Source organism: Geospiza fortis, unplaced genomic scaffold (genome assembly GCF_000277835.1).
Source record: "Geospiza fortis unplaced genomic scaffold, GeoFor_1.0 scaffold12, whole genome shotgun sequence".
Lineage (NCBI taxonomy): Eukaryota > Metazoa > Chordata > Aves > Passeriformes > Thraupidae > Geospiza > Geospiza fortis.
The window spans coordinates 3,984,561-4,009,654 of record NW_005054323.1 but is presented as its reverse complement, the minus strand read 5'-3'; the positions used below and the strand labels follow the sequence as shown (position 1 = coordinate 4,009,654).

The 25,094-nt window shown below is 36.8% G+C and overlaps 1 protein-coding gene across 1 annotated transcript in view; it reads left to right on the top strand.

Annotated features, from left to right (window-relative positions):
* DENND4C (DENN domain containing 4C) overlaps positions 1-24,286 on the top strand; it is a 59,524-nt gene extending 35,238 nt beyond the window's left edge. The window contains exons 16-33 of the mRNA XM_031056884.1: positions 114-246; positions 669-875; positions 1,548-1,676; positions 2,394-2,538; positions 2,873-3,019; positions 5,215-5,340; positions 6,180-6,320; positions 7,623-8,758; positions 9,669-9,849; positions 11,490-11,599; positions 14,237-14,412; positions 15,424-15,606; positions 17,112-17,301; positions 18,268-18,513; positions 19,854-19,971; positions 21,698-21,851; positions 22,938-23,002; positions 23,679-24,286. Of these exons, the coding sequence (XP_030912744.1) occupies positions 114-246; positions 669-875; positions 1,548-1,676; positions 2,394-2,538; positions 2,873-3,019; positions 5,215-5,340; positions 6,180-6,320; positions 7,623-8,758; positions 9,669-9,849; positions 11,490-11,599; positions 14,237-14,412; positions 15,424-15,606; positions 17,112-17,301; positions 18,268-18,513; positions 19,854-19,971; positions 21,698-21,851; positions 22,938-23,002; positions 23,679-23,815 (3,724 nt within the window). The 3' untranslated portion in view covers positions 23,816-24,286. The remainder of the gene's footprint in view (positions 1-113; positions 247-668; positions 876-1,547; positions 1,677-2,393; positions 2,539-2,872; positions 3,020-5,214; positions 5,341-6,179; positions 6,321-7,622; positions 8,759-9,668; positions 9,850-11,489; positions 11,600-14,236; positions 14,413-15,423; positions 15,607-17,111; positions 17,302-18,267; positions 18,514-19,853; positions 19,972-21,697; positions 21,852-22,937; positions 23,003-23,678) is intronic.
* The last annotated feature ends 808 nt before the right edge of the window (positions 24,287-25,094 follow it).

Below are 25,094 nucleotides of genomic sequence, written 5' to 3'. Positions count from 1 at the left end.
TTATTCTCCTGTTTGTCATTTTTTTCCACATCAGTTGTCTTTGTATGGCTTTCCTGCTATGAGCAGGTATGTGAAAAACTTTTATTTTCTTTTTTTTTAAATCATCCATATAGCTATAAAAACTTCCCACGGCTAGATTTCAAGCTCTTTGACAGGCCACAGGAGCTCAAGCTCTCCTTCAGCAGACACCCAGCTGGAAGCAGCATTTCAAATAGTCCAGCTCTCATGGCAAAGAGGACAAAACAGGTCAGATGAGTCTCATTGTAATCACTGTGTGATCATTGAAAGATATAAATTTTCTTGGTAAAATTGCCACTGCCTGTTTATACTATAAGTTAGAGGTTTGGTCTCTGTAACTTACAAATAAAAGAAACAGAAGAGATTAAAAACTTACCATCTGAGATTACAGTTTATTGTCAAATGCATTTTTAAGCTTTAGACTGTTATATAAAATTAAATTGAAATTAATGCTTAGTGGGAAAAAAAGATTGATCCTGATGCTAGTTTTTGTTTGCAGAGCATCTTAATAAGAGAATGGTAAAAAGGGTTCTTCAGCTGAATGTGTGTCTATTGTTATTAAATACTCAGAAGCCAGAATCTGAGTTAGATTTCTATATTCAAGATGTTATGTCTTTTATCTGATTTTGTGTTTTGTTTCACCCTTACAGGAGATAAAAACAGCCCATAAATTAGCCAAGAAATATTATGTAAGCCCCTCCCAGTGGGCTAAGTGTCTCTTCAGTCATAGTTACAGCCTATGGTTTATTTGCCTGCCAGCCTATGTCAGAATTGTACATCCCAAGGTCAAAGCACTGCAACAGGCATATGATGTTCTGATTAAAATGAGGAAAACCGAAGTGGAACCACTAGATGAGGCAAGTGCAAATCAAAAAGTTACCACGACTGTGAAATAGAAGACAAGGTGCAACTGCAGTGTGTTTTGCTGACACCACCAGGTTAAGCATACTTATGGTTAGACCTATGTTTAATGCCACCTTAAAATCATCTCAAGTCAGCTTAACTACAGCAACTGGAAATTAAGTCCCTTTTTTATCCCCAATATAGTTTATGCTGGGTCAACTACTCCAATTCAGTGTTGCTAGTCTTCTCACAGATGACTTCCAGAAGGAAGTTCTTGAATATCCCTGTTTTTTATTGCACTTTAATTAGTGCTTTGCATCCTTACTGCACTGAAGGGATGATGGGTTTGTGTGCAGCATACAATTCTTTCAGTAGAATCCACAGGCATACAGCAGCAAGTTGTCATGCTTTTCATGTGGGCACCTTGTCTCTTTTATTTCTCAAATAGCAGACCTGAGTGGAAAAAAATAATTGACATGGTCAACAGTGGGACTGTTGATGTTATGTCAGTTTCTGTGACTTGCTCTTTAATTTTTGCTCCCTCTTCTGGCTGTAGCATGCTATGGACTAACTAGTTGTTCTTAGTTTTTCCTTTTACATGTGTAAAAGTTGGAAATCAGGAAAGAGCTTAAGACACTTCAAAATTCTTGTCTTTAGTCCATTTACACATTTCTGTATCTTGTCAGGTCTGTTATAGAGTAGTAATGCAGCTCTGTGGACTGTGGGGTCAGCCTGTTCAGGCTGTGAGAGTTCTTTTTGAAATGAAAAATGCTGGAATACAGCCAAATGCCATCACCTATGGTTATTACAATAAGGTAAGGTTCCAGTGCCTTTTGCAGTTGTCACTCCAATGTCTGATAGCATGTTTTTAAGGTTGTTTCTTGCAGCTCTTCACTTGGATTTGCTGATTCTGTTAGTCAAGCCATCCTTTGGACATGCTTACAGAATGACTGAATCCACACTAAATGGTTCTACAGTGTTAAATTTACATTCCCATGCTGTTTGGGTAACCAAAAATTCTATTGAAATACAGATTTACACTGTTTCCATTTGCAAATTTTGGAACCATCTAGTGCTTCCATGTCCAATAAATCTATTCCAAGGTGTATTCTTTAAGACAGCTAGATCCAAAACGGATGAAGGCTGGAATTAGGCTAGTTGAAGTAGCCTCCCTCTCTTTCCTTGCTTCCAAGTTCTTGATGACACTTCATGGTAAACTATATAAAGGAAAAAGAGAGGAGATGTTACTATGATCTTCTGTCGCTATCAAAATATACAGATAAGAACAAAACCCACCTTGTTTAATTAAAGTAATTTTGATCCATTGTCTGGTCATACTCAACTGTTTTGTACTGACCTGTGGAATAAAAGAGAAGAGCTCATAAAAATTCAAGTATTTGTCCTACTTCACATGGTTGGCAGTAAATGCTTTTTTTTATTGGTGGCAGGGGTGAGGCTTCTCACCATACTGTGTTTTTTAAATGTAGCTTCCTTACTGTTTTTTGTTATTGCAAAAATGTCTCTTTCTGCAGGCGGTTTTAGAGTCTTCTTGGCCTAGTGGTAACCGCAGTGGCATATTCCTGTGGACAAAGGTACGAAATGTAGTTCATGGCACAGTGCAGTTTAGGCAGTGCCTGAAGAAATCAATGCAGAGCCCACAAGTGCCTGTGATACCAGGTAATAAGTTAGTTGAAATAGATTTATTTCTGGTGAACAAGGGCATAACGTACTTTCAGATGGATTGCAGCTAACATTGTGGTTTTTGAAAGTGGAAAAATATGTCCTTAAATGTATAAAAATTGATATTTGACAACTTGATGCTTATAACAGAATTAGAATGTCCTTTGCATACTGAAGAATTAATTATCTTGATTTCTGTTGCCAGAATTTCATACTCTTATTTGATATGTGTGAGCAGAAGTGTTTACTGTTGTCTGAAGAGGTTAGATTTATTTAAAAATCTGAACAATTAAATCCTCTCTTACTAACCAGCTCTTGTTCATGTCTTTAGCTCTGCGGAGTCCCACGGGTGGAATTGATGGGGACATGGTGAGCCATGGTAGCGTGGATAGTTCTAATGATGCTAACAGTGGGGAGCACACCCTCTTCGTCAGTGACTTAGTCAGGCTTGATTCCGTTGATAATCACTCTAGCACAGGTACTAGATTCTGGTGGGTTTACTACTAACAGTTCCCCAAAAGGCTAAATTTTCTAGTCTCCTGTTGATTTCCCCTTTACAACTACTGCTTTCCCTTCTTGAGGCTGTAGAGAAGTGTGGAGTTAACTTGAGTAGAAAACGTACACTATTGTTGAACATTTCTCCTTTACTGCACATCATGATTTAATTCAGAATGTACTATAGCAGAAATACTGTTACATGAAAATACATGTTTTGCTGTGATCTCACATACCCTGCTTTTTGTGTTAACCTTCAGAAAAGATACGAAGCCTCTGACATATGAGGCTGTTTAATTTTTGCATGCTGTCATTTATTCACAGAAGTGGTAGTCCATGTCAGTAAAATCTTTCCACAAAAAGAGTGATGTTTGATGAGGTGATTAGAAGGTAACACTTGAAAATGTTTTTCCTTGATAATATCTCAGAAAGGTCTAATTAGCATTTGTGGAATTAGTATGTTATGTTAGGTTATGGTGAAACTATACTTTTAAACACCGTATTCAAGTGTCTTAATAGTAGTGGCTAAACTTTGAAATAAATACAGAAATTGTCAGAACCTTGTCATACAGTTTTTAGGAGACACCGTGGGAATGGAAAGGCAGGTGATAAGCTGAAGGAAAACTCCACGTTAAACATAGTGTGCGCTCTTCCTGACAAACTGAAGTAAAAAGAGTGCGCACGAAATTAATCATTTAGGATGGCAAGACAAAATGCATGGTTCTTCTTATCTGCTCTAGTACTGATCACATTCTACTTGTGCAGTTTCAACTAAACTTCCTTTCTGTGTGTACTTCAAAACTTAATGCACAAAATGATTCTTGCACACTCTTCATGTTTTTAATATCTTGAGCCCTTCTGTAAAGAGAACTTTGAGTCTGATCTCTGTGCTTCATCTGATATGTCTGCCTAGATTACTGAACTTCCCTTCTCTCTGCTCTTTGTTGCTCTGCTTTTTTGCTCTTTGCTGTCTCTTGGGTGCCGCATTTGTCCTTGGCTATCACGGTGTGGGGTGCAGACTTATGGTGTGAAGCCTTGGATGCACGTGTGCATTATTTCTACCCTTGAATGTTACTCCTGCAGGTAATTCACCCATTTATTGATGGGGTATTGGCACTTCTGCTCAAGGCAGGGATACTAACATTGCTGAAAATCTGACAGAGAGAAAATAAGCACCTGAGAATGTCAGAACTTAATTTTCTGTATAAAAGTTTTTAATATAGTAGCCAAATATATTAATTGATGGCTGCTCAAACTTTTTATTCTTTTTAACATAGTTGTTATTTGTTGGTAAAATAAATAGCAGTGATATGTATGGTAGATGAATGGTATATGTCACCCAAGTTTTATGGAGCTTCCTAACACCTTTCACACTTAATAACTTACTTTGATCTTTTTTGTTGCAGTAATGAGTGCTAATAGGTACTCTGAAGTATATGAACAATCCAGTTTAACATGTTGCTGTGAAATGTGTCCATGTAGTATTTTTGTCTTTTTGCACATGCAGCAGCCCTTCAGATAAAAAATAACAGAGAAAAGAGAGTTTCTGTATTTTTTCATGCAACAAACTTCTTTGATTACTGTAAACTTCTGGGTTTTTAGTGAGTTACAGCTGGCAAGTTTAACTGGTATAGCAGAGGAACAGACTTTTTAAAAAATGTTTGTAGTTTTACTTTTTTTTCTATTACAATTTATACTTTGGCATACAGTGAAAATATATTGCACAGTTTATAGTACAGGTTTTTTCCAGGGCTGTATTCACTGTTAGAAGCTTGCTCAATTATGGCTGTGCTTGTCTAAATTTCTTTTGTTAATGCATTTGAGAATTTAGCTTACCCATCAGTTAAATATTTCATGCTAATGTGATAGGAAAGGAATGAGAGCAGATACAGTGCATTAAAAATAGTTAGTCACCATAGTGCTTCTAGGCGAATTACTCATAATTAGTATAATTAGAAAAGTAAATTTGGATTAGTATAGCCGAATTGTCTCTGGTGTTACCATCACTGAGTTGAGTAGGTCTTTCCACAAATTAGACATTTTGAAGATCTTAATATGAATTTTTCTGGAGACATAACATGTGAAACAAATAAATTTCAGATCCTTTATTTTCTTATTGAAAACAAATTTAGGAAGGGAGAACGAGCTTGAAACATGTGTTTGTATTTCTTGTAACAGGTGGTCAGTCAGACCAGGGTTACAGATCCAAGGATGAAATCTTGAGAGATGGTGAGGGCAGTCTTCCTGCAACTGAAACACAAGTAGAGAAAGATATTCCTTCTAACATTGAAGACTTAATAGGAGGTTAAGTATGCGTGTTTATGTTGGTGAAGGCTTTTGGTAATAAATGTGTTTCATGCATTAGAATACCACAGATACCCAGTGTATTGAATTAATAATATTCCAGTGCTCAGAATACGATAGATTTCATATAGTTATTTTACTTCTGTGTCCTAAATTATAGGAGTGGAATGTGTATAGGTAGAAATAGCCTTTTATTAGATTAACTTAATATAGATAGAAAAAAATGGACAAATGTTGGAGTATGCAGTAATTTACATTCCATTTCCCTCATTTATCTGTTTGAAATCTTGATAATTTTTTTAGCTGTACCTACCTGTTGACCTAATAAAAGGTGCTACTTTTTCTTACAAACTCTTCCCAGCTATAAATGGCTTTAGGGTCATCTCCTGTATTCTGTTCAAATTTTGCCCTTTGTTTTTCTGTATTTTGTTGTTTTCATTACTGAATTTGTTTTATATCTGGGTTATGAGATCTGTTATGTGAGTTAGGCCTTTTAAAGCTCTCATTAAACATTGCCCTGCAGGAAAATCTGTGAACTACTGTTCTTATTCTGCTTTGGTTAGTTGAAAAATACCATAGGGAGAAATTGGCAAATGCTATAACCCTGTGAACAGCTAAGCACTCTCTGCATAATGCTGGCAGCTGTAACCTTTCTGGGTATTGCTTCCAGGAAATGCTCAGTACCTAGTAGGACTGATCCTTTAGTTTGTTATTACATAAGGTGACAGTTGGAGTTTGTATTTTATGTGCCAGTGCAAATAATTACTAAGTTAAATCTTAACTTTATATATCCAGATCTATCTATCTATCTCCTAATGTTCACATTCTCTTTCTTGTAGAGATTTCTACAGAAAAATCTTATGAAAAGCAACAGCTGAATATAGAAACTCAGAGTCCAGCTGATCCACCTGCTTGGGGTAACAGTATTGTGAAAGTTCCATCAGGCATTTTTGATAGCAGTGGAAGGAAGAGCAGTGATGGTGAGTCACTGGGTGAAACAGAGCTTGCTAAAGTCCTGATCTTGTTGTGCTCTAGTGTTTTGCAATCTGTTTCATATTATGAAAAGAAATAAAACTGCTTTCAAGGTGCAGATGTCTTGCGCAATGTTTGCTTTCCACCATTATCTTGTGCAGGTAACACAGAGGGAATCTCTAGATTCTAAGGTTGAAAATCACTGTTCTGTAGACTGAAATCAAGATTTTCCCTGCCCTGCACTGAAAGTATTTCAGCAATATACTAGGAAACAAAGAGAAATAGTGTCTCCAGTCTTGATTTTGTCATCTAAACCTTGCTGATCTTGGACAAGTCTGTCTCTATTCCTGCAGCTTACATTGCCATTCTATAATGCAGGAACAATGTGTGTTGTCTTTGTGCAATACAAAATTTATTTACTTATCTCAAGATTTGCAATGAAGACGATTTATGGATATATAAAAGCCAAATCTTGGGGATATTTTTTTTTTCTGCCTTTATGTCTGTTCTTTACTAAGACAAGGTAGTCCAGCTTCAGTGTAGCTTGATAGCACAGAATGGAGTCGCAGGTAAGAAGTTTCTTGGAGCATTTTGGCAATTATGAGAAGTGATGGCTAGCCAAGGAGCAGCATTGATGTAAGACTCAAACATTCTCCAGCAGGTGGATGTAGTACAACAGGTCTTCTCTTGAGGTCCTAATATAGTAGAATTTCCATACTTATGAAGATTTTAACTTTGCTAACACAGCTATCTAGGTAGTAAATATTCCCAGTTACCCATAGGAAATAGGAACATTTATAGGATTGGTTTATGGCTTCCACATGCTAAACTTAATTAGTATTTCCTAAATATACATCTGTGTCATAAATTAAATAATGCATCTGTATTGACCAGACACGCGTTATAGTTTTTTTCAGAACCAGAATGAACTATGATATTTGGTGTTTAAATCTTGAGTGTAGCTCTTGGGGGAGAAAAAAACCAAAACCAACCAGAGTAACTTTTACCTAAAATTGTAGTTTTCTTTAGTTCATGGATGTAGTACTTATTCTCTGGGTGTTGGCACAGGGAAAGGAGGTAGAAGCAATAGACAGCTTTGATTCCAAAGAGTAGGTGGCTTTTGATATGCAGGATGTCTTTGCAGTGGAATAACGTGTTCATGGTAGTGTAACTTCTTAATGGATATATTGCAACTGTAGTACTCCCAGTCTTCTCTATGTAAGGAGATTAAGGAGATTTCACATGGTTTCAGGAAATAAGCATTTTTGGTGGCTATGGACACCATATTATTAATGCATTTTCTCTTTCAGAAACAGTTTCTAGCCCACTGTTCATAACTCAGGATTCAGTCGAAGATACAGTCTTTGGTAATGTTTCTCCTAAGAAGACAAGTGAAAAACGACAGAAGAGACAAAAACTGTTTTCAGAGAGAAGCTGCAGTTTCAGTAGTGAAAGCAGAGCTGGAATGCTGCTGAAAAAAGGCAGCTTGGACTTGCATTCTAAAGAAATAGCAATAATGATGGGAGCAGATGCCAAGATCTTAACAGCAGCTTTATCTGGGACCAAAACTTCACCTAAATCCCACAGCTTTGAAAATGTCACTGACCAGCAGGTTTCTGACATAAGTGGCACTTGGAGTGGTGTGACTCAGAGTGACTGGGACCTAGAACATAGGTCTTCACCAGTGCTGGAAGAACCTGGGGAAGGACAGGAGGATCTTGAGAACGGAAGAGATGGAAACATGACTACAGTGGAAGACATAAATCTTGAACAGTCAGTTGAGTCTAAAAACCAGAAACCTGAATCCAAAGATGCAACTGCTAAAAGAAATAGCTTTTATGGAGTGGTTAAGCCTATTGAAAGGGAAGATGTTGAAGTAGGCTTGGACCCTCTGTCTTTGCTAGCTACTGACAGCACACAACGAGGTTATCCAGAACCCGGGGAAAAGTTGATGTCACCAGTTGCAGCACGTAATTTGGCAGATGAAATAGAGAGCTATATGAATTTGAAGAACCCCTTGGGTAGTAAGTTTCCCAGCATGGAACTGCACAAGCCAGATAAGGAAGCAGAGGCTTCTAGTACACTTGGCCACTCCCAAGAACGAAGGTCAAGCCTGCCCTTGGATCCCATCCTGCCGTCCTCCAAGTGTTATGAAAGTCGAAGAAGTCCTTCTGTCTGCAGATCCAAAACATTCACTGTACGATCAAAGCAACAAACTCACCCACAAGTTCAAAAGGAGCGTTCGTCGTCTTTGACAGGACTGGCTCGTTCTTCCCCGCATGGCTCATTGGGAACTGTTGTAACAACTTTATCCAGTCTGAAGTTAGACAATATACTGTCTGGACCAAAAATTGATGTTTTGAAATCAGGCATGAAGCAGGCTGCCAATGTGGCCAGTAAGATGTGGGGAGTGGTAACATCAGCATATAGTTACTCAGATGATGAGGTAAGTGTTTTTCAGTATAAAAAATTCAGAGACGCAAAGTTAAAGGGCTAACTTCCATTTCCAGAAGATTGCTTCTCTAGGTGGTTTTTACTTTTTTATTAAGTATTGACTTTTATTAGTTAATAAAAATAACACTTTATCTGTGTTGTTTTTCCTTGCCATTAAAAAAACCCTCACTTTTCAGACAAAGGAAATTAGATGGTCTCAATGCAGTAAGTTTTAGCTTTTTGTTCTCAACAAAAATCTCCCATTTCTTTATTAATCTTTTTATTTATATGTAAAGAAACCGAACCAAGAAATCCAGGTAAGTACGAATTTAGATCACCTTAAATGATGCCATACTGCCCTGTCTTACTTTAGAAAACTAGGTTGTGAAAATAAATTACAAACCCTGGACGTCAGATTTGTGAGGGTCAAAGTTGAAAGTAATAAGGTACAGCCTGAGATCTAGTAAATTCACTTATCAGGAATTTGGAAAACTAAATGTTATGATTCTTCTGTGACTAACAGGGTGTTTTTCAGAGTAAAACATTTCACATACTAATGACAAGAATGAAAGAGGATATAGAGAGATTAATATTGTAATTAGAGAGATTAATATTGTAATCTCTTTTTTTTGTGATGCCTTGTTATTGTGCATTCAAGTGATGTGTCTGCATCATTTTTCCTGTTTCTCTGTAATGAATAAATTTGTATCACTATTGTTTTGTCACTCAGTTTGTCAGTTTTTCAATATCCTCCTGCTTTGTGCAGTATCTGCACTTTTTGAGGCCACATAGATTAATCTTACATCTGATAATTTTTGTTACAACAGGATTTATCTTAATCTGCTAGTTTAATTATTTATTCTTTAGGATAAAAATGGAAGTGGAGGTACTCAAAAATGCTACTTTTTCTTCTTGCATTAAAGGAAGAAAGCCATCGACCAGACTATAACTTCCCTGTGGGCTTTGAAGATAGTATTTTAGGAGATAATCTATCATCAAGAACTGGAGTCTCAGGCCTACTTACAAATGAGCTTGCACAAAGCACTACTAGTCTTGGTAGTAGCAGCAGTGGTGGAGATGTAGGAAGACAGCATTTCAGTGCAGGTGAGATGATTTGGTTTTATTTTCCTCTGATAATTTGATTATAATACAACAAACAGGGAAAACTGTTGTGTGTGAAATCACTCAAAACAATGTAAGCTATGATAATGTGAAACTATTTCAAGCCTTTTAGAGTATTAAAAGCAAGTTTTTACTTCCATTCTATACTATTCTCTTGCAGTAGCAAGTAGCTAATGCTTCTCTCTTCGTTGAATGTATAAAAAGCTGATACAATATGCAGGAGTTTAACCATAAAATACTTCCTGTGTATGTGATAGGAAGATTGCTAACTAGTTATAACTAGAAACACCTGCTCATTCATGTAAACTCATGAAAGTATTAATAGTGAAATATTAGTACAGAAAAGCTGAGCAGTTTGGCAACTGCAAATAGTTGCATAACTAACAGAGACAGATCATTTGAGGGAGGAAAGAAGCAAATCAACCAAAACCAAATCAACAGAACAACCCTGTACTTCATGCACACAAAAACCCTAAAGCAATACACACTAAAAGTTATCCATCTTTACTGTGGAATAGGAAGTGTTGGATACATACCTGATTTGAACTTATGTAGGTAAATAGTTGACAACTGTGAGCTTGTTGCAAACCTTCCTTCCCTCCCTCCCTCCCTCCTGCCAGATGTAAAACTGGAATAAACAAATCTACTAATTTGCAGTTCAGATTTAATTCAAGTAGATTTGATTCTTATTTTGAGAAAAAAGATGTGTTTCTGAACCTGCTGTGGGGTTGGTTTAGGTCTCTTTGTAATACAATACTTCCGTGATGCAAATATGGTAGAGCTGTCTGCTTTACAGAGAGAGAGAGAGAGAGAAAAATATCAAGAGAGGAAGAACTGTCTTGCATAGCAGTGATAAAGTGCCCCCATATCACAAAATCTTGACAAGATGTCTTCTAGTTCCAGTTAGTTAGGAGGGTTATTAGAGCTAACTATAAAGAGTGGCAGCCAACAGGATATGCAAAATTTGTTCACAAACATAATCTTGAGCAGAAAAAACACAGGAGACTTCTTTATGATGAGAAGATACTGGTGGTGATTTCTTTAATAGAAAAATTTGGGCTTGTAAAAAAATAATTCTGATAATTTTGCCTTCTAGGAGTGATCCCATCCATTTCCTTCTGGTGAACTCCTTTTCCCCTTGTCCTGGACAAAGTTCATAATCATAAAATCTAGCATTGCCAATAAAAAAATATTTGGTTTAGTGCAGTGTTACAAGTGGAAAATCTAAGTGCAGTAATGGCATTTTTGGTATCATACGCCTCACCTGGTGCTGTCCTTACATTTCCTGTTTACATATGGATGTATTATTCAGGAAATCATGACTAGTCAACTTTTTAGAGTTGGTCAATATACATTGAGCAATCTTACTGCTCTTTACCAGTCTATTTTTTCTTTGTGTTTTTCTTTTAGTAATCTGTGATATATTGTATTAGAAAAATAACGTAGAAATGTTAATTGTGAACATTATCTATATTGTAATTATAATGTCAGTGAGATACTCATATCTTTGGAGATCTTTTGGAACAATTTTCTTGCCTTGGTTTACCAGAAGTTATTTTCTTTGGGAATTGATTAATTATTCTTTGCTTGAAAACAAAACTCAAATGACTCTTTTTGTACAGGTGAAGTTTCATTCCCAAAAAGTATGAAACTTCTAGATTCTGAAAAATCAGAGCACAGCTCTTCACATAATACTAGTTTATCCAGCATTTTCCAGAACTATGCAATGGAGGTAAGATTAATAAACTCATAGATGAAGCTATAATTAGTCAATAGTACTATAGTCAATAATATGCATTGATTACCTGTTTAGTTGCATTGTGGTTGGTTTTTTCAAAACATTTTTTTCCTTGTTTCTACTGCAGAGATGCTTAATACTTGTAGCTTGGAGTGTGACAGCAGCTTTAAAAAACAAGAGTGTCTTAAATACTTTTATGCATCCATCATATATATAGAGAAAAAGTTGTTGAGGGAAGGGTCAAAACTTGAAATGAAGGAGAAGTTAGAGGTGAAACAGGAGCTTTTGTGGGGTTGTAGATTTTATTTTCCTTATGAAAATTGTGTTACTAAATAATTGTGATGAATTGACCGCAGCCAGCACCAAGGCCCTCACAGAGGTGTTTTCTTAATCCCCTTTAAATGGGGAACAGAATTGAAAGGGCAAAAGAAAAAAGCTTGAGAATTGAGGTAAAGACAATTTAATACATGAATTCTGGGGGAAAAAATTAAAAAGAGGGAGACACAATCAAAAGAAAATAGTAATGCAGAAATCAGTCAGCACCCTGACACCTCAAGGAAGAGCTACCTTGGAAAACACAGTGTTTTATCTCTGAACTTGATGTTACACAGTGTCATTTGGTCAGCTGAGGCCAGCTGTCCTGTCTGTGTCCCCTCACAGCCTGCTGGCTGAGTTATGCACATAATGAAAAAAGTCCATGATGATGTACAAAGCCCCATGCAGCAATAATGAAAATATTGGAGTGTTATCAATTAACATGGAGCTGGTTACCAGACTGAAACACAGGACTACAGAGAATACTAACAAGAAAATTAACTCTATCCCAGCCAAATTAAATTATGTTTTAGTATGGTTCTCTGTTTCAGTTATTACCTGTAGATACTTTCAGATTTCAGATACATAGGCAATGATCACTGCATTTGCCTTGGTTGCTTTTCTTTCAACTGCAGTGTTATTTGGTAGATCCTGTGTCATTTTCATTTATGTTTGGTGTTCTGGACATCTAGGTTTGTCAAGCTTCTGCACTGCATTATATAAAGGGTATAGCAAAGTAAAAAATTTCATTATAATGAATATCTGTTAGCTCTAAAATTTATTAGAAGCTGTGCTTGAGGCTGGTTTTTGGGGGTTTTTCACCCATCTGACTGAAACAATGAAGTAAGAAGATAGAGTAAGGTATATAGTCCATTCTCCAGTTAGTATAGGATTAATTTTACCATTTTTCTCCAGTTCTCCATCTAGCTTAGTGGTGGGACTTCTATTAGGTAAAGACACAACATTCTGATTTTCTACTTGTACTGGGTTTGCATGGCAAGAATTGGGTAGCGGAAGAGCTGCCAGAACTTTCCCCCATGTCCGACAGAGCCAATGCCAGCCAGCTCCAGACTGGACTCCCCACTGGCCAAAGCAGTGACAGTGGCAGCAATGCTGGGATAGTGTGTTTGAGAAGGGGAAAAGAATGCTGTGCAACAGCAGCTGCAGGAGAGGAGTGAAAACACGTGACAGGAAATCCCTCTGCAGATACCCAGGTCAGTGCAGAAAGAGGGATAGGAGGTGCTCCAGGCACCAGAGCAGAGATTCTCTGCAGCCTGTGGTGCAGACCACAGCGGGACAGCCGTGTCTTGCGGCCATCTGCGCCGTACTGGAGCAGGTGGATGCCCAAAGGAAGCTAACCCTATAGACAGTGCTCCCGGCAGCACCTTGACCTCATGGGGAGAGGAGCCCGGGCTGGAGCGTGTTTGCTGGAAGGACTTGTGACCCTGCAGGAGATCCATGCTGGAGCAACTAAAGAGCTGAAGCCCATGGGAAGAGCTTACCCTGGAGAAGTTCGTGTTAGGACTATGTCCTGTTGGAGGGACCCCATGCTGGAGCAGGGGAAGAGTGTGAGGAGGAAGGAGTGTCAGAAAAACATGGGATGAATTGACCACAACCCCCTTTCCCCATTTCCATGTGCCATGTCAAAGAAGAAGGTGGAGAAGTCAGAAACTAAAGTGAAGCCTGGGAAGAAGGGAGGGGTAGCAGAAACATCTCATTAACCTACTTGAACTTTTAATTGGTAGAAAATTAAATTAATTTCCCCTAGTTTCCCTTATTTTGACAGTAATTGCTGAGTGATCTCCTTGTCCCTATTGTGACTCACAAGCCTTTTGTCATATTTTTCTTCCCCTGTTCATTTGAATAGGGAGATTGCTAGAGTGGCTTTGGTGAGCGTCTGGCATCCAGCCAGGGTCGACACACCACACTATTATAAAGGTTTCTTCTGTGTTTGATTGGTTTTGTGGGATTTCTTTCCTCTTTTGGATAAGTAGACGTGCATTTACTTATACAATCAAAACAATTTGTATATGCTTCAGTCTTCATAGAAGCAAGCAATTGCAAATGCTATATTAGTAGCCTTTTGGGGTAATGCTTTTTCCATGTCAGAAATAAGTTACTTATATCTTTATTTCATATGTAAAAGTTAATGTGGATGAGATAATTCTGAGTATGGTGGGAAAGAAGCGATGAACTCATTTCTCCCCACTGGCCTTCTGGTACCTGTTAAACTTCTATGGGTACTAAGCCTATAAAAAACAAGCCCTGATAATATTGTAAAAAAGCCCTGATAATATTAATTCTTTGCTGTTCTAGGTCTTGATGTCAAGCTGCTCTCAATGTAGAGCTTGTGATGCTTTGGTTTATGATGAAGAAATCATGGCTGGGTGGACAGCAGATGACTCAAACCTGAACACTACCTGCCCTTTTTGTAAAAGTACCTTCCTACCTTTGCTTAATGTTGAATTTAAAGACCTTCGTGGCTCTGCAAGGTCAGTGCATTTTACCAGTACTCAATTTCTGCCTTTGTACCTGTGCATGGTTATATTTTTTCACAAGAGGATCTTTGATATCTTTCCCCATCTAGATGTTAGCAAGAACGTTACTGCCTATTCGATAGTCATGATTGCACTGAAGGAAATTTTAAGTTGTGTAAACTATTAAGCTGCATTGTTAAACAGCCAAAACCCAAAGAACTGGTTGCCTTTTTATCACTTTTTTGTTCATATTTTCTTTTTAAGCATAACTGTATGGAAGCTTTAAGTCAGTTTTCATTTTGTTTTGATGTTAAAACAAAGCCTGTGGACTTCATAAAAGCATAGGAAGAGGTTTTTAAATCTGTCAGCAAAGAATTTTTCCAAGACCAAATTTGTTAGGAGCATTTAGTTCCTGATGCTCTACCTTATTGTTTCTGCAGTTCAAGCTTCTCTGCTCGCTGTTTTTAACCTCTTTTAGTTGCACTATGAAAAATGGAACTTAATTTTAAGTTCCAGTTCTTACTGTAGTGCTTATTGCTATGAACAGAGGTTCCACTAGTTCTCTAATGCAGAAATTGAACATCTGTATTAACTGTAGAGTATGTACTTCAGAGACTTAGCAAAGCAAGATGCATTTGTGTTGTCATGTGCTTAGAATGGTGTGTGATCATGTAGTCTGTAATGTCACATTACAGTAGCAACCATTTCCAGTGATGTGTCACCTATTAATACACTATTGCTGATTTGAAACCGTGACAAACTAAGTTCACTTGTAATGGTTTATGTCCAGTGTAGGATGTCTTCTTTTGCAAATCAAATCTCTCTATGTGTTAATTTACTCTGCCTGTATAAGTTGCAAGGGTGGGAACACGATGAAATTTATGGTGTGCTGTCAAGCTTTTTAATGTTGTGTTTCCTTCTTTTGCTACTTCTGAAAAGTGAATGTAGAAAATAATAACTTTATGATTTTATGCTTATATCTTTACCTTTGTATTTTTCTCCCTCCCATTCATGTTGTAACTTCAGCTTTTTCCTGAAGCAAAGTACCTCAGGAGATAGTTTACAGAGTGGCACCCTTCCATTAACCACAGATCCTCTGGAGCAGAAACTGTTGACCAGTCCAGCTGTTGCTGACTTGATCAGTTTTTCAGATCACCTGCAGTCCAGCCACACCATAGCTGAAGAAACCAGCTCTGCAGCTGAGCAGGGGTAGGTAAAACAAGATTGTTAGTTCTGTCAGAAATGCATCACTACTTCCATGCTTATAGGGGTACGGTTGGCTTTTATACCAAATGTGGCTAAGTACAGTAGTAACTTGATAATCATCTCTTTCCTTTCTGACTTTCTGCATGTTTTAAGCATGCTTTTATCAGTTTGAAGTAAACTCATTCCACCAAGTGAGTAGCTTCTAGAGACACAGCTATAGAAATGAATCTTCATGTCCATGTGCTGTTGATCAGTAGGTAAAACCTCTACTCAGTGTGGTTAAAACCCAATCACCCTATAAACTCACACAGAAATTCAAGCATTACTTCTCCTTTCCTTGTACGTATGATTTAACAGTAAGGACACCGCACTATGGGAAAAAATAAGTCCATTTGCTGGAGCACTTTACTTGAGAGAAAGTTCTGGGAGCACTCACAACTTGTGCTGAGTGTTCTGTGTCAAACAAAAGCTATGTAAAACTGAAACTCTGAAAAACAATGTCACTTTTGAAACAGTTTGATGAAAAATAGCATTAAGGGGAAGGTGTCATGTTGGATGAGGGAAGAACTAAAATAATTCCGGGATGAATTGTGACCTTTTTGCTGGGATGGTTACCTTTTGTTGTAATTGTTTGGGGTTTATTTAATCATCAAATTTGAAATTCTGGAGTATTAGTGCCTTAGAGTAATGAGCTAATGCCTGTGTCAGACAACTAAAACTTTAATCAATGCTATAGTAGTTAGTAAAACTAAACATTAAAGGTGGTACTGCTTATGTTAACATCTTTATTTTGTGACAATGTATTTTTAACTAAAGTAAAACTTAGAACCAAAAGTCACCGGTAAATAATCTCTTTGCTCTCTACAGATTATCTGGAAGCAGACACTTTCTGTTTCACTTTGTTTGTTCTTCTGTACTGTAGTTGAAGCTGTAGTTTTATCCATTATAATTAAAAGGAGCACAGAACGAATATTCGCAGATCTGCAAATGTCTTGATTGCCTGCATTAAATCTGAAAAGTCTGACTTTACTTAAATAAGCTTGCTCAATGAGTTTGACACAATTTTTTTATTATTACTTTGGCATGCAATTTTTAAATTACTTTCTGCTATACTGTTGTTCTGTTTATGACACCTAGGACATAAAGGGAAGAGGAAGTAAAGGTGAGCGTAGTCAAAAGGAGATAATCTTCATAGATTGGTAAAACTGTGGACTGCTTTTTTTTTAAAGCAAGGTAAAGCTATACAAGAGCAATGGTTTCTGTACAGAACTGCAGTGCTTTCAGATTCACATCTTAAGTTATACCTAGCTGCTTTTCTGAAGGGATGTTTATACTGGTCTGAGGTGCATTTTGTTCTGTGTTCCCTAAACAATGGAACTAACTGGGAAAATACAATTTCATATTAATAGAGAAAATTGGTTTGGGATCTTGGCAGCCTTCCTCTGCTTCCTTCCTGTTGCCATAGAAATGCTGAACTATTAGCATATTTTCTTCTAAAATTCACACAGTGATTTGGCAGAAGAACAGACTACAGATCCCACCACCATGAACATACATGCCAGTAATCCTCCAAAAAGGGGCGTGTCCTTGACTCGGAGCCACAGTGTGGGAGGTCCACTGCAAAACATTGATCTCTCCCAGAGACCGTCTCATGGCATTTCAACAGTTAGTCTGCCCAATAGTTTGCAGGAAGCTGTGGTAAGTCTAGAAGCTGCATATGCAGTTGAGAGAAAAATATTGAAGACAATGAATTTAATAATATTCTACTAGTAGCATTCCTGTCCATTTGCGGAATGGGAATGACCAAGCATATTTTCACCGTCTTACAACTGAAAAAAGTCTTAATTCAGTTAATCTAAAATTACTTTTCCAATACTTTGTCAAACAAACAGTTCTACTTAATTTGAAATGTTCTCTCTAACAGAATGAAGCTAGTCTTTGTCTTTCTAAAACTGGAAGCTCAGTAGTAAAGCAACGCCAACAGCTGACTAAACACAATAGTGCCGCACGTGGCAAGATGGAAAGTTTGTTCCGTTTCTGTGCATTTACTTACACTCCTACTGTATATTCTGTTAGGCTTACCTGTGGAGTGGATGGGAGAAGGTGAGAGGCAGTGTTGAGACTCCTACCTTTCTTGTGAAAAAAAGTGTTTCTCCTCTCTATTGATACTTGTTATTTTCCAGAGGCTGCCTTAACATGTGAAGTCAAGATTCAGTTCCACAGCTTATGTCATTACTGACATTTCTCTTCACTTTCCACTTCTGCAGGCTTGGTACTGGCTGCCAGCTTAGATAGCTTAAAACTGCACAATTGGGAACAAGTTCTAACAAATTAGCATTTTTTTCTTGCTCACATAATAGAAAAAGCATAGGTGATTGTTCTTTAAGAACTCTCCAACAGTCAAAACTGGTGATGCTGTTAGAGTTATTGTGCATTCAGTAGCTCCAGAGCTTCTTCCAAGTGTCAAAAGAAACTCTGCAATGGAGGTTTTCAGAGCAAGTAATCCTGAAAAGTATTTCTGGAAGAAAAATCTTCTTTGGTTTCGTAAAAAACAAAATCAAAAGCAAAAACAAACAACACCCCACCCCAACAAACAAACAAACAAAAATCCACCCCAAAACAAACAAACAAAAAATTTTTTTTTGGTGCATGTTCTGTTTTTAGGATCCTTTAATAAAACAACAGAACCCTGCCCCTGTATCTGTGCCCTACTTGAGCCCTTTGGTACTGCGTAAGGAGCTTGAATCACTCCTGGAGAATGAGGGAGAGCAAGTAATTCATACATCCAAATTCATCAATCAACACCCCATAATCTTCTGGAACCTAGTCTGGTATTTCCAGCGGTTGGATCTGCCCAGCAACTTACCTGGACTCATTCTGACATCTGAGCACTGCAATGAGGGAGTGCAGGTAAATGGCATCCTCGCGTTAGATCAGCGGGTATTACAGTGAGCAACACTGTGGGGCTTGGTTCAAAACAACTGCCTAAATAATTCCTGAACAGCTGAATATAGGTTCTTGGGTTTTTATCGTACGAGTAGATAGGTTTGTTTCCCACAAGGATTCTTGAAGGGAGATGTGTGAAACAGTCTTTAAATTCTAGTCAAGATGGTCTCTACTGAAAAGCCAGAGAGTAAGATTCATTGAAGAATAGGAAACAAGATGTGTCTGCAAACGACTCAAAAACTGTAATATATTGCAATACACAGAGTGAGTTACACACTTGAGTTTACAATCTTTAAAGTTACAGGACAATATTTTTTTTTCTCTTCCAAGAATAGGTTTTGCTATTCAAACTCCACCAAGTTTCATTACTACATGACTAGAACAAAAGAATGTAGAACAGATTTATATTTTGAGTATTTTGCCTTTCTAATTTAAAGGAGTAGATTGAAACCTATATCATTTTTATGAGTAGGTACACATTGAAATTAAATATTTTTTTGTATCTGGTGCATGCCAAAAAAGTAGTATTTTCGTATATACTTGTACACACTTCAACTTTAAATTCTTTCCCTCAATTTTCAAAAAAACACCCACCTAGAACTGAGAAAAATTTTCCAAGAAATGAAGTTGAAGACGATACTAAAGAAACTAAAGCATCCTGGAAAACTGCAATGCATTAACAGGGAAAACAGCAAGATGGGACATAATATAATGTAATTATTATGTAAATAGACGCACTAAGTGATAAGTTTTTCTTGCCTGGTAATTTTTATTGTATTAGTAATTACAGGGGCACTTAATTTTATAAAATAATTACATAAGTGTTGTTTTGACCACCATATATTTTTAATGGAAATAAATAGTTCATATTTGTATACATATGAAGATTCTTTCTGCTTTTTGGGAAGGCCAATACGTAGACATGCCTACCAAAATGTTCATCAGGTCAGAAAATATTGCAATAAGGTGTGATTAGTAGTACAGATCAAGTACTGTGTCTGGTGCACAAAAGATATTTCCAGATACATACTCAAAAATATTTTCTTCAGATGCCTGTAGAAAACTAAATGCTCTTCATACATTAGGATAAACTATAAAAGATAATTAAATGCTGAAGTACTTACAACTGCTCTGATTGAGTGCAGTTTATTGTAGAGGATAACATCTGCTCCTGTTTGTTAGATTCAAGTTAAATAAAGTTAACCTTCTTTATTCACAAAAATAGTAAAAGGGCAGGAGTTTTAAATAACATAACACCGTACTGGTGTTTTTAAAATGTATTCTCTTTCCTCATGTGTTTTTAGCTTCCTTTGACATCTCTTGCTCAAGATAGCAAGCTGGTATACATTCATCTTCTATGGGACAATATCAACCTCCACCAAGAGCCAGGGGAGCCCCTATATATGTCTTGGAGAAATCTCAGTAAGTAAAACAAATGCTACAGAAAACAGAGGAAGAAGAGACTATGGAAAGAAACCATTGGTTTATAGTGGCTGAAGTGTACACAGCCCATCAATTTGCAGTATCTTTTTTAGTATCTGAAGCATATGCAATCCCTTAGGTACTTCACATAGTCTGGGTATCAAATTAGTTGTGAAAATAAGTTTGATCTGCTCATCACCTGTCACACACTTACAAGATTAGAGGAATTGCTGATTGCTCTAGACGTGGTGCTAAATTACTCTCACTTGATTGAATGCCTTAAGTTCCACTTCAGTTTCACTGCATTATCTGGTAATAGCTATGCAGGCAGGTGCAAGAAGGCTGTGTTACAAAAAGGTATCTTTTACTGCTGTGAGTGAATGAAACATCACCAGTCCCTTTAAATGTACATTTGGCACCCCTCCTGGCTGTCAAAAAGTAAGATAGAAGAAAGCCTTGTCTAGCATAAAACAGACAGACTGTTTATAAGAACTTAAGGACTTCCTTACTTCTGATCATCAGAAAACCTTCTAATTCCATCTTTTAACTTCTAAAAACTATGTCATGTGCTAATTTTGGTTCTAAGGAATTAAAAGGTGTTTATTGAAAAATGTCCTTAAAATAAAGAGACTGATCAGAAAATTGCAGTCAAGAGCACAGAACAACATGTGTTACTTACCTCAGATTCTACAAGGCATGTTGATGTAACCACAGCAGATGAAAAGCATCCCCAAATCATCTAGCCATGAACGAAGATGCATAAATATATATATATATGTATATTGTTTACATATATTGATATGCATATATGTTGTTTACATATATAAATATGTATATCTATTGTTTTTATATATTGTGTATATATATAGATGTATATGATGTACATATATATACGTAAACAAAGGAGCTAAGGGCCTGTTTGAGATGTGGAAGAAAAATAGACAGGCCATATAGCAGTGTCAGAAAATATTCTGAAAACACAAAATTACATTTGTAAAGTATCATATATGTCAATTTGATGCAAACATCATGTCGATGTGGTGAAGATTACTAGACTTGGTCTGCAATTCATTTACACACCAGGTACTCACTGCCTAATCTGTAAATTTACTTCTTTGCCAGTACATGGACTTACTATTCCTTCATGAGTCACTGTCTTCTAGAAAATAATAGTTCAGTGTTATTCTGAGTGTGGCATTTTAAGTGACAAATCATGATGGTAAATGTCTTGGTCATTTTCTTTCCTGTTTGATTCGACTGTGCATTTTCTATTTCAATATATATCCCAAAGTTATCGGGTAATTGTAGCCAGCTTTTAAGAAGGGCTTTGATAAGTTTCCTTGCTAAGAAAAGTGACACTTCTATTTTATTTCTTTTCCCTTGTGTAACAATAATCTTCTTGCAGTGAACCTGATTTTTAAGTACAGAAATAAAACTGAGCTAATCAACCATCACAGGCAACATCTGATGCTGGGTACTCTTCAGTCTCATGTATTTCTGTCATGTTGGACCTCTTGCACGTGGATACTTGATGCATCCTGTAACTTCTGGATAAAGTTACTTTTGAGTGAAGACTATAGGCGGACAAGGTCCTTCCATTATAACAAATTTCTCTAGATTGAGTAGAGGTTCTCTATGTGTAACTCACTTTTGGAAATACTTCTGCTTATTAAAGTGAAAAAAAAGTCTTTACTGCTGTAATAGTCTGTACATTTCCACTTCCCAGATTCTTCTGAAAAGAAACCCTCCACACTGGCAGAAGATCAGCAGGCAACAAGCACATTGTTAGAGAACATCAAACTAAGTATTCAACACAATGATGTTATGAAGCCAATCAACCTCCTCCTACAGAAAGTTAAGCCAGATGTGAAACGACAGAGGTGAGGGCATAATCTCTTCTTAGTTTCTCCACACTAAAAATTAGATAAGATCAGACTGTGTATGTTTCATAGTGATAATTTTATAAAGACCTCTGGGGAAGGTTCTGTTTCATTTGTGTCCACCGAAAACTATGTGTATTTTTTTACACCTGTGTTTTATGAACAGATGCACTCTATATGCAGATGCATAGTTCATCTAGATCAAATGGATTAATGTGATACTTTTTAAAAAATGGACATTTTGCAATGAGTGAGAAAAATGCAGGTATGAATTACACAGATTTTGATGTTGCTCCAGATCTAGCAAATTGATAAATACAAATGTCCTGTTGCAGTGTGTGGAATATTCTCCCTAGTTATATCTTATGAAATTCTAGCAATCTGGAGTATTGGCTATGAAAAGTGGATGCAGCGTGAGTCTCAAAGAGAGGGAGATGTGTAAATAATTCTTGTATTTTGTAACCTGCACTGCAGTTCAAGGAAGGCTTTGTACAAAAGCAGAGACTCTGAAGTAAATTACAGTCGATACAAGATGTGTTTGCAGTTTGTCATACTAAGTCATCTTTGTTTCTGTGTTTTGTAGTTACTAAAAAGAAACAGAAAATACTCTGCTCAGAGAAGCATCTTTATGACTTCCACAAGGGGGAAAAATAATATCTGTTTATTTAATGATACCTATGTCTGAGACTGACCATGACATTCTGAAACAAAAAACAAAAGTATGGATGATCTGAAAGAAATCCATACCCACACATTGCTTCATGGTCAGGCAGAAATTAATTAATAATAGAAAAAAAGTGGTGGTTAATTTAATATTTCTTGTTTATTAGGTATTTCTATGGCAGAGGAATTTTTTGTAGAAAATGTAACTACTAGGATTTGGGAGTAATGTGGCTTTCTGCATCAAGTAAAAGTATTCAGGCTTTAAAAAGCCTTAAGCTAGTAGTCATGTAGACTGGTCACTTTTTTCACATGCAAGGTTAACAGAACAGTTGTAGAAGCTACATAATGGAAGTCTTCAGTATTGACGTTGGAAACAGGATAGTTGATGCTTTCATTAACTCACCCTTCAAAATATTCCCCTAGGAGTTTTTACAGGGAAATTCTTTTCCTCTCTCTGGTGTCTCTTGGAAGAGAAAACATTGACATTGGTAAGTAAAAAAATACTGTGAAATGCATAGTCCCTGTGGATATTTTACGTGAAAGCTAGTGTATAAAATCTGTTTCTAAGATTCAGTTGTGTTTTAGTGAAAATTACTGCACTGTCAGTCTTTAGGTGTTACTTTTATGTAAATATAATTCAGGTGAAACCATTAATTTTGACTTTGTTTGAAACCAGTAATGAGTTACTTTAAACAAAGAGTATTTGAAGAGCTTGAAATTTTAATTCTTCATGTCTGAAAGCTTGTTTCCAGTCTTGTCCATCTTTCTCCAACCCACATATCAGACCTAACACCTGTTATCTAAACACCTGATTTCCCACCCTCTACTGATCTCTTCTGTCCTATCTTCTACTTGGTACTACACAATCAAAGTGACTCCCTTATGGAATGTGATAGGGAAACTACACTGGGAACAGGCAAATGGAACTTCAGGAAAGAGACAATGGGCATCCGCTGTGGTGTGTTGGGGTGCCACACCATCTTATGGGGATGCTTTTCATGTCCTCTAAGAAGGTGCATTTAAAAAAAAAAAATAAAATCAGCATCTAGTTAATGAAGATAATTTTGTTACTATATAAAAATCACCTAAAGCATTTTATAGGAATAGTAGTGTGCATTGTACAGTGTTTCTTAAATAATCTCAACTGTGCTTTTTCTATTTCAGAAGTCTTTGATAGTGAATACAGACTTGCACTTAAAAAACTACCAGAGGAAATTCTTGAAAAGATGCAGAGAATAGATGTTCCACCAAGCAGCAGGGTTGAGTGTTGCAGGAAGTGGTTTGGAGCACCTTTAATATAAAAACAAGGAAGACACACACCATACTTCGGAGACACAAAAGCAGAGCTGAACAAACCCAAGAGCATGGTGACATATATGCTTTTGAGTCTCTCTCGTATACACTTTTGAGTCTCAAAAGGTGTTAATTGAGCAATTTGTCAAATCAGTTTCATTGAACTGCAACATGTATTCTTCTCATTCATCTCATGGGCACATTGTAAAATTTGTCAAAATGTTTTAAAATTATGAGTTTATTTCAGTGGTTGATCTACTTTTCTCCTATATATTTCCTCAAAGTTTTCCTCCACGATAGCAAGTTGTTCAAAAAGCTGATGATGAAACAGCAGTCTACAGTTGGTGACTTTCTTAAGGGCCACCAATATTGGTGTATTTTAATGAAGTACTTTTCCAGGGCTCAGATTCTTCAATGCTTCTTTAAAATTACCTTTACCTAGAGAAGAGTCCTTTTATTAATGTGTGGCATGGTTGTATGAATGTAAATATTTGAAACCTTGGATTGGAAGCTGCAATGCAGTTGCTTTCATCAGATAGTACGTTAAATTTCATCAGACAGTACATTAAATTGCTACCCTTCTCCTGAATCTTGTCCCAGTCAGTATTCTGAATTACCTTTGCTGACCTTTTCAAAGTGTGTATCTACAGCTGTGAGAAAACAGAGACACTCAACTTTTCTGTATTTTCTATCTGATAAACTATAAGGTTCTGTAAATGTACTGGCTGCTTTCTCCAAAGAAGGATAAATTTCTACACAAAACAGCTCAGAAATGGATGGCATTCTAAAAATTATGTAGGAAGCTCAAATGGTATTAGAATACACACAAGAGTTGTCAACAGATACTGCCTGAAAAAAGAAATTATGCTTTATACTATTTGCATGTGTTTTTAAGAGGTGTCCTCCTCAAATTCTTTATCACCCTCTCCCTTGGTTTTATACTAGCCTGTGGGTTAACTATTTTGCACTGATAGTCCAGATTCAATATTTCAATTAAGATGTATTTATAAATGTGGTCTTCAAGGTGTATATTAGCAGAAATGAAGTGCTTATGTGTATGATCTGAAAAGATGTATCCATCTTTTGTATTGCTTCTAGTAGATAAGACACTTCCTCACCTCACATATTTGACTACAGTAGTAGTAGTCTTGGCAAGGAGAGCCTGGATACTGGTCAACAGTGTAAGTGTTTCTGTTACTTGAAGAATATGATAAGATTTATTCCAGGTTTTTGCTGAAAGTTAGTGGTATGGCTTTTACAATGGAATAATTCGTAGAGAAAAAAAAA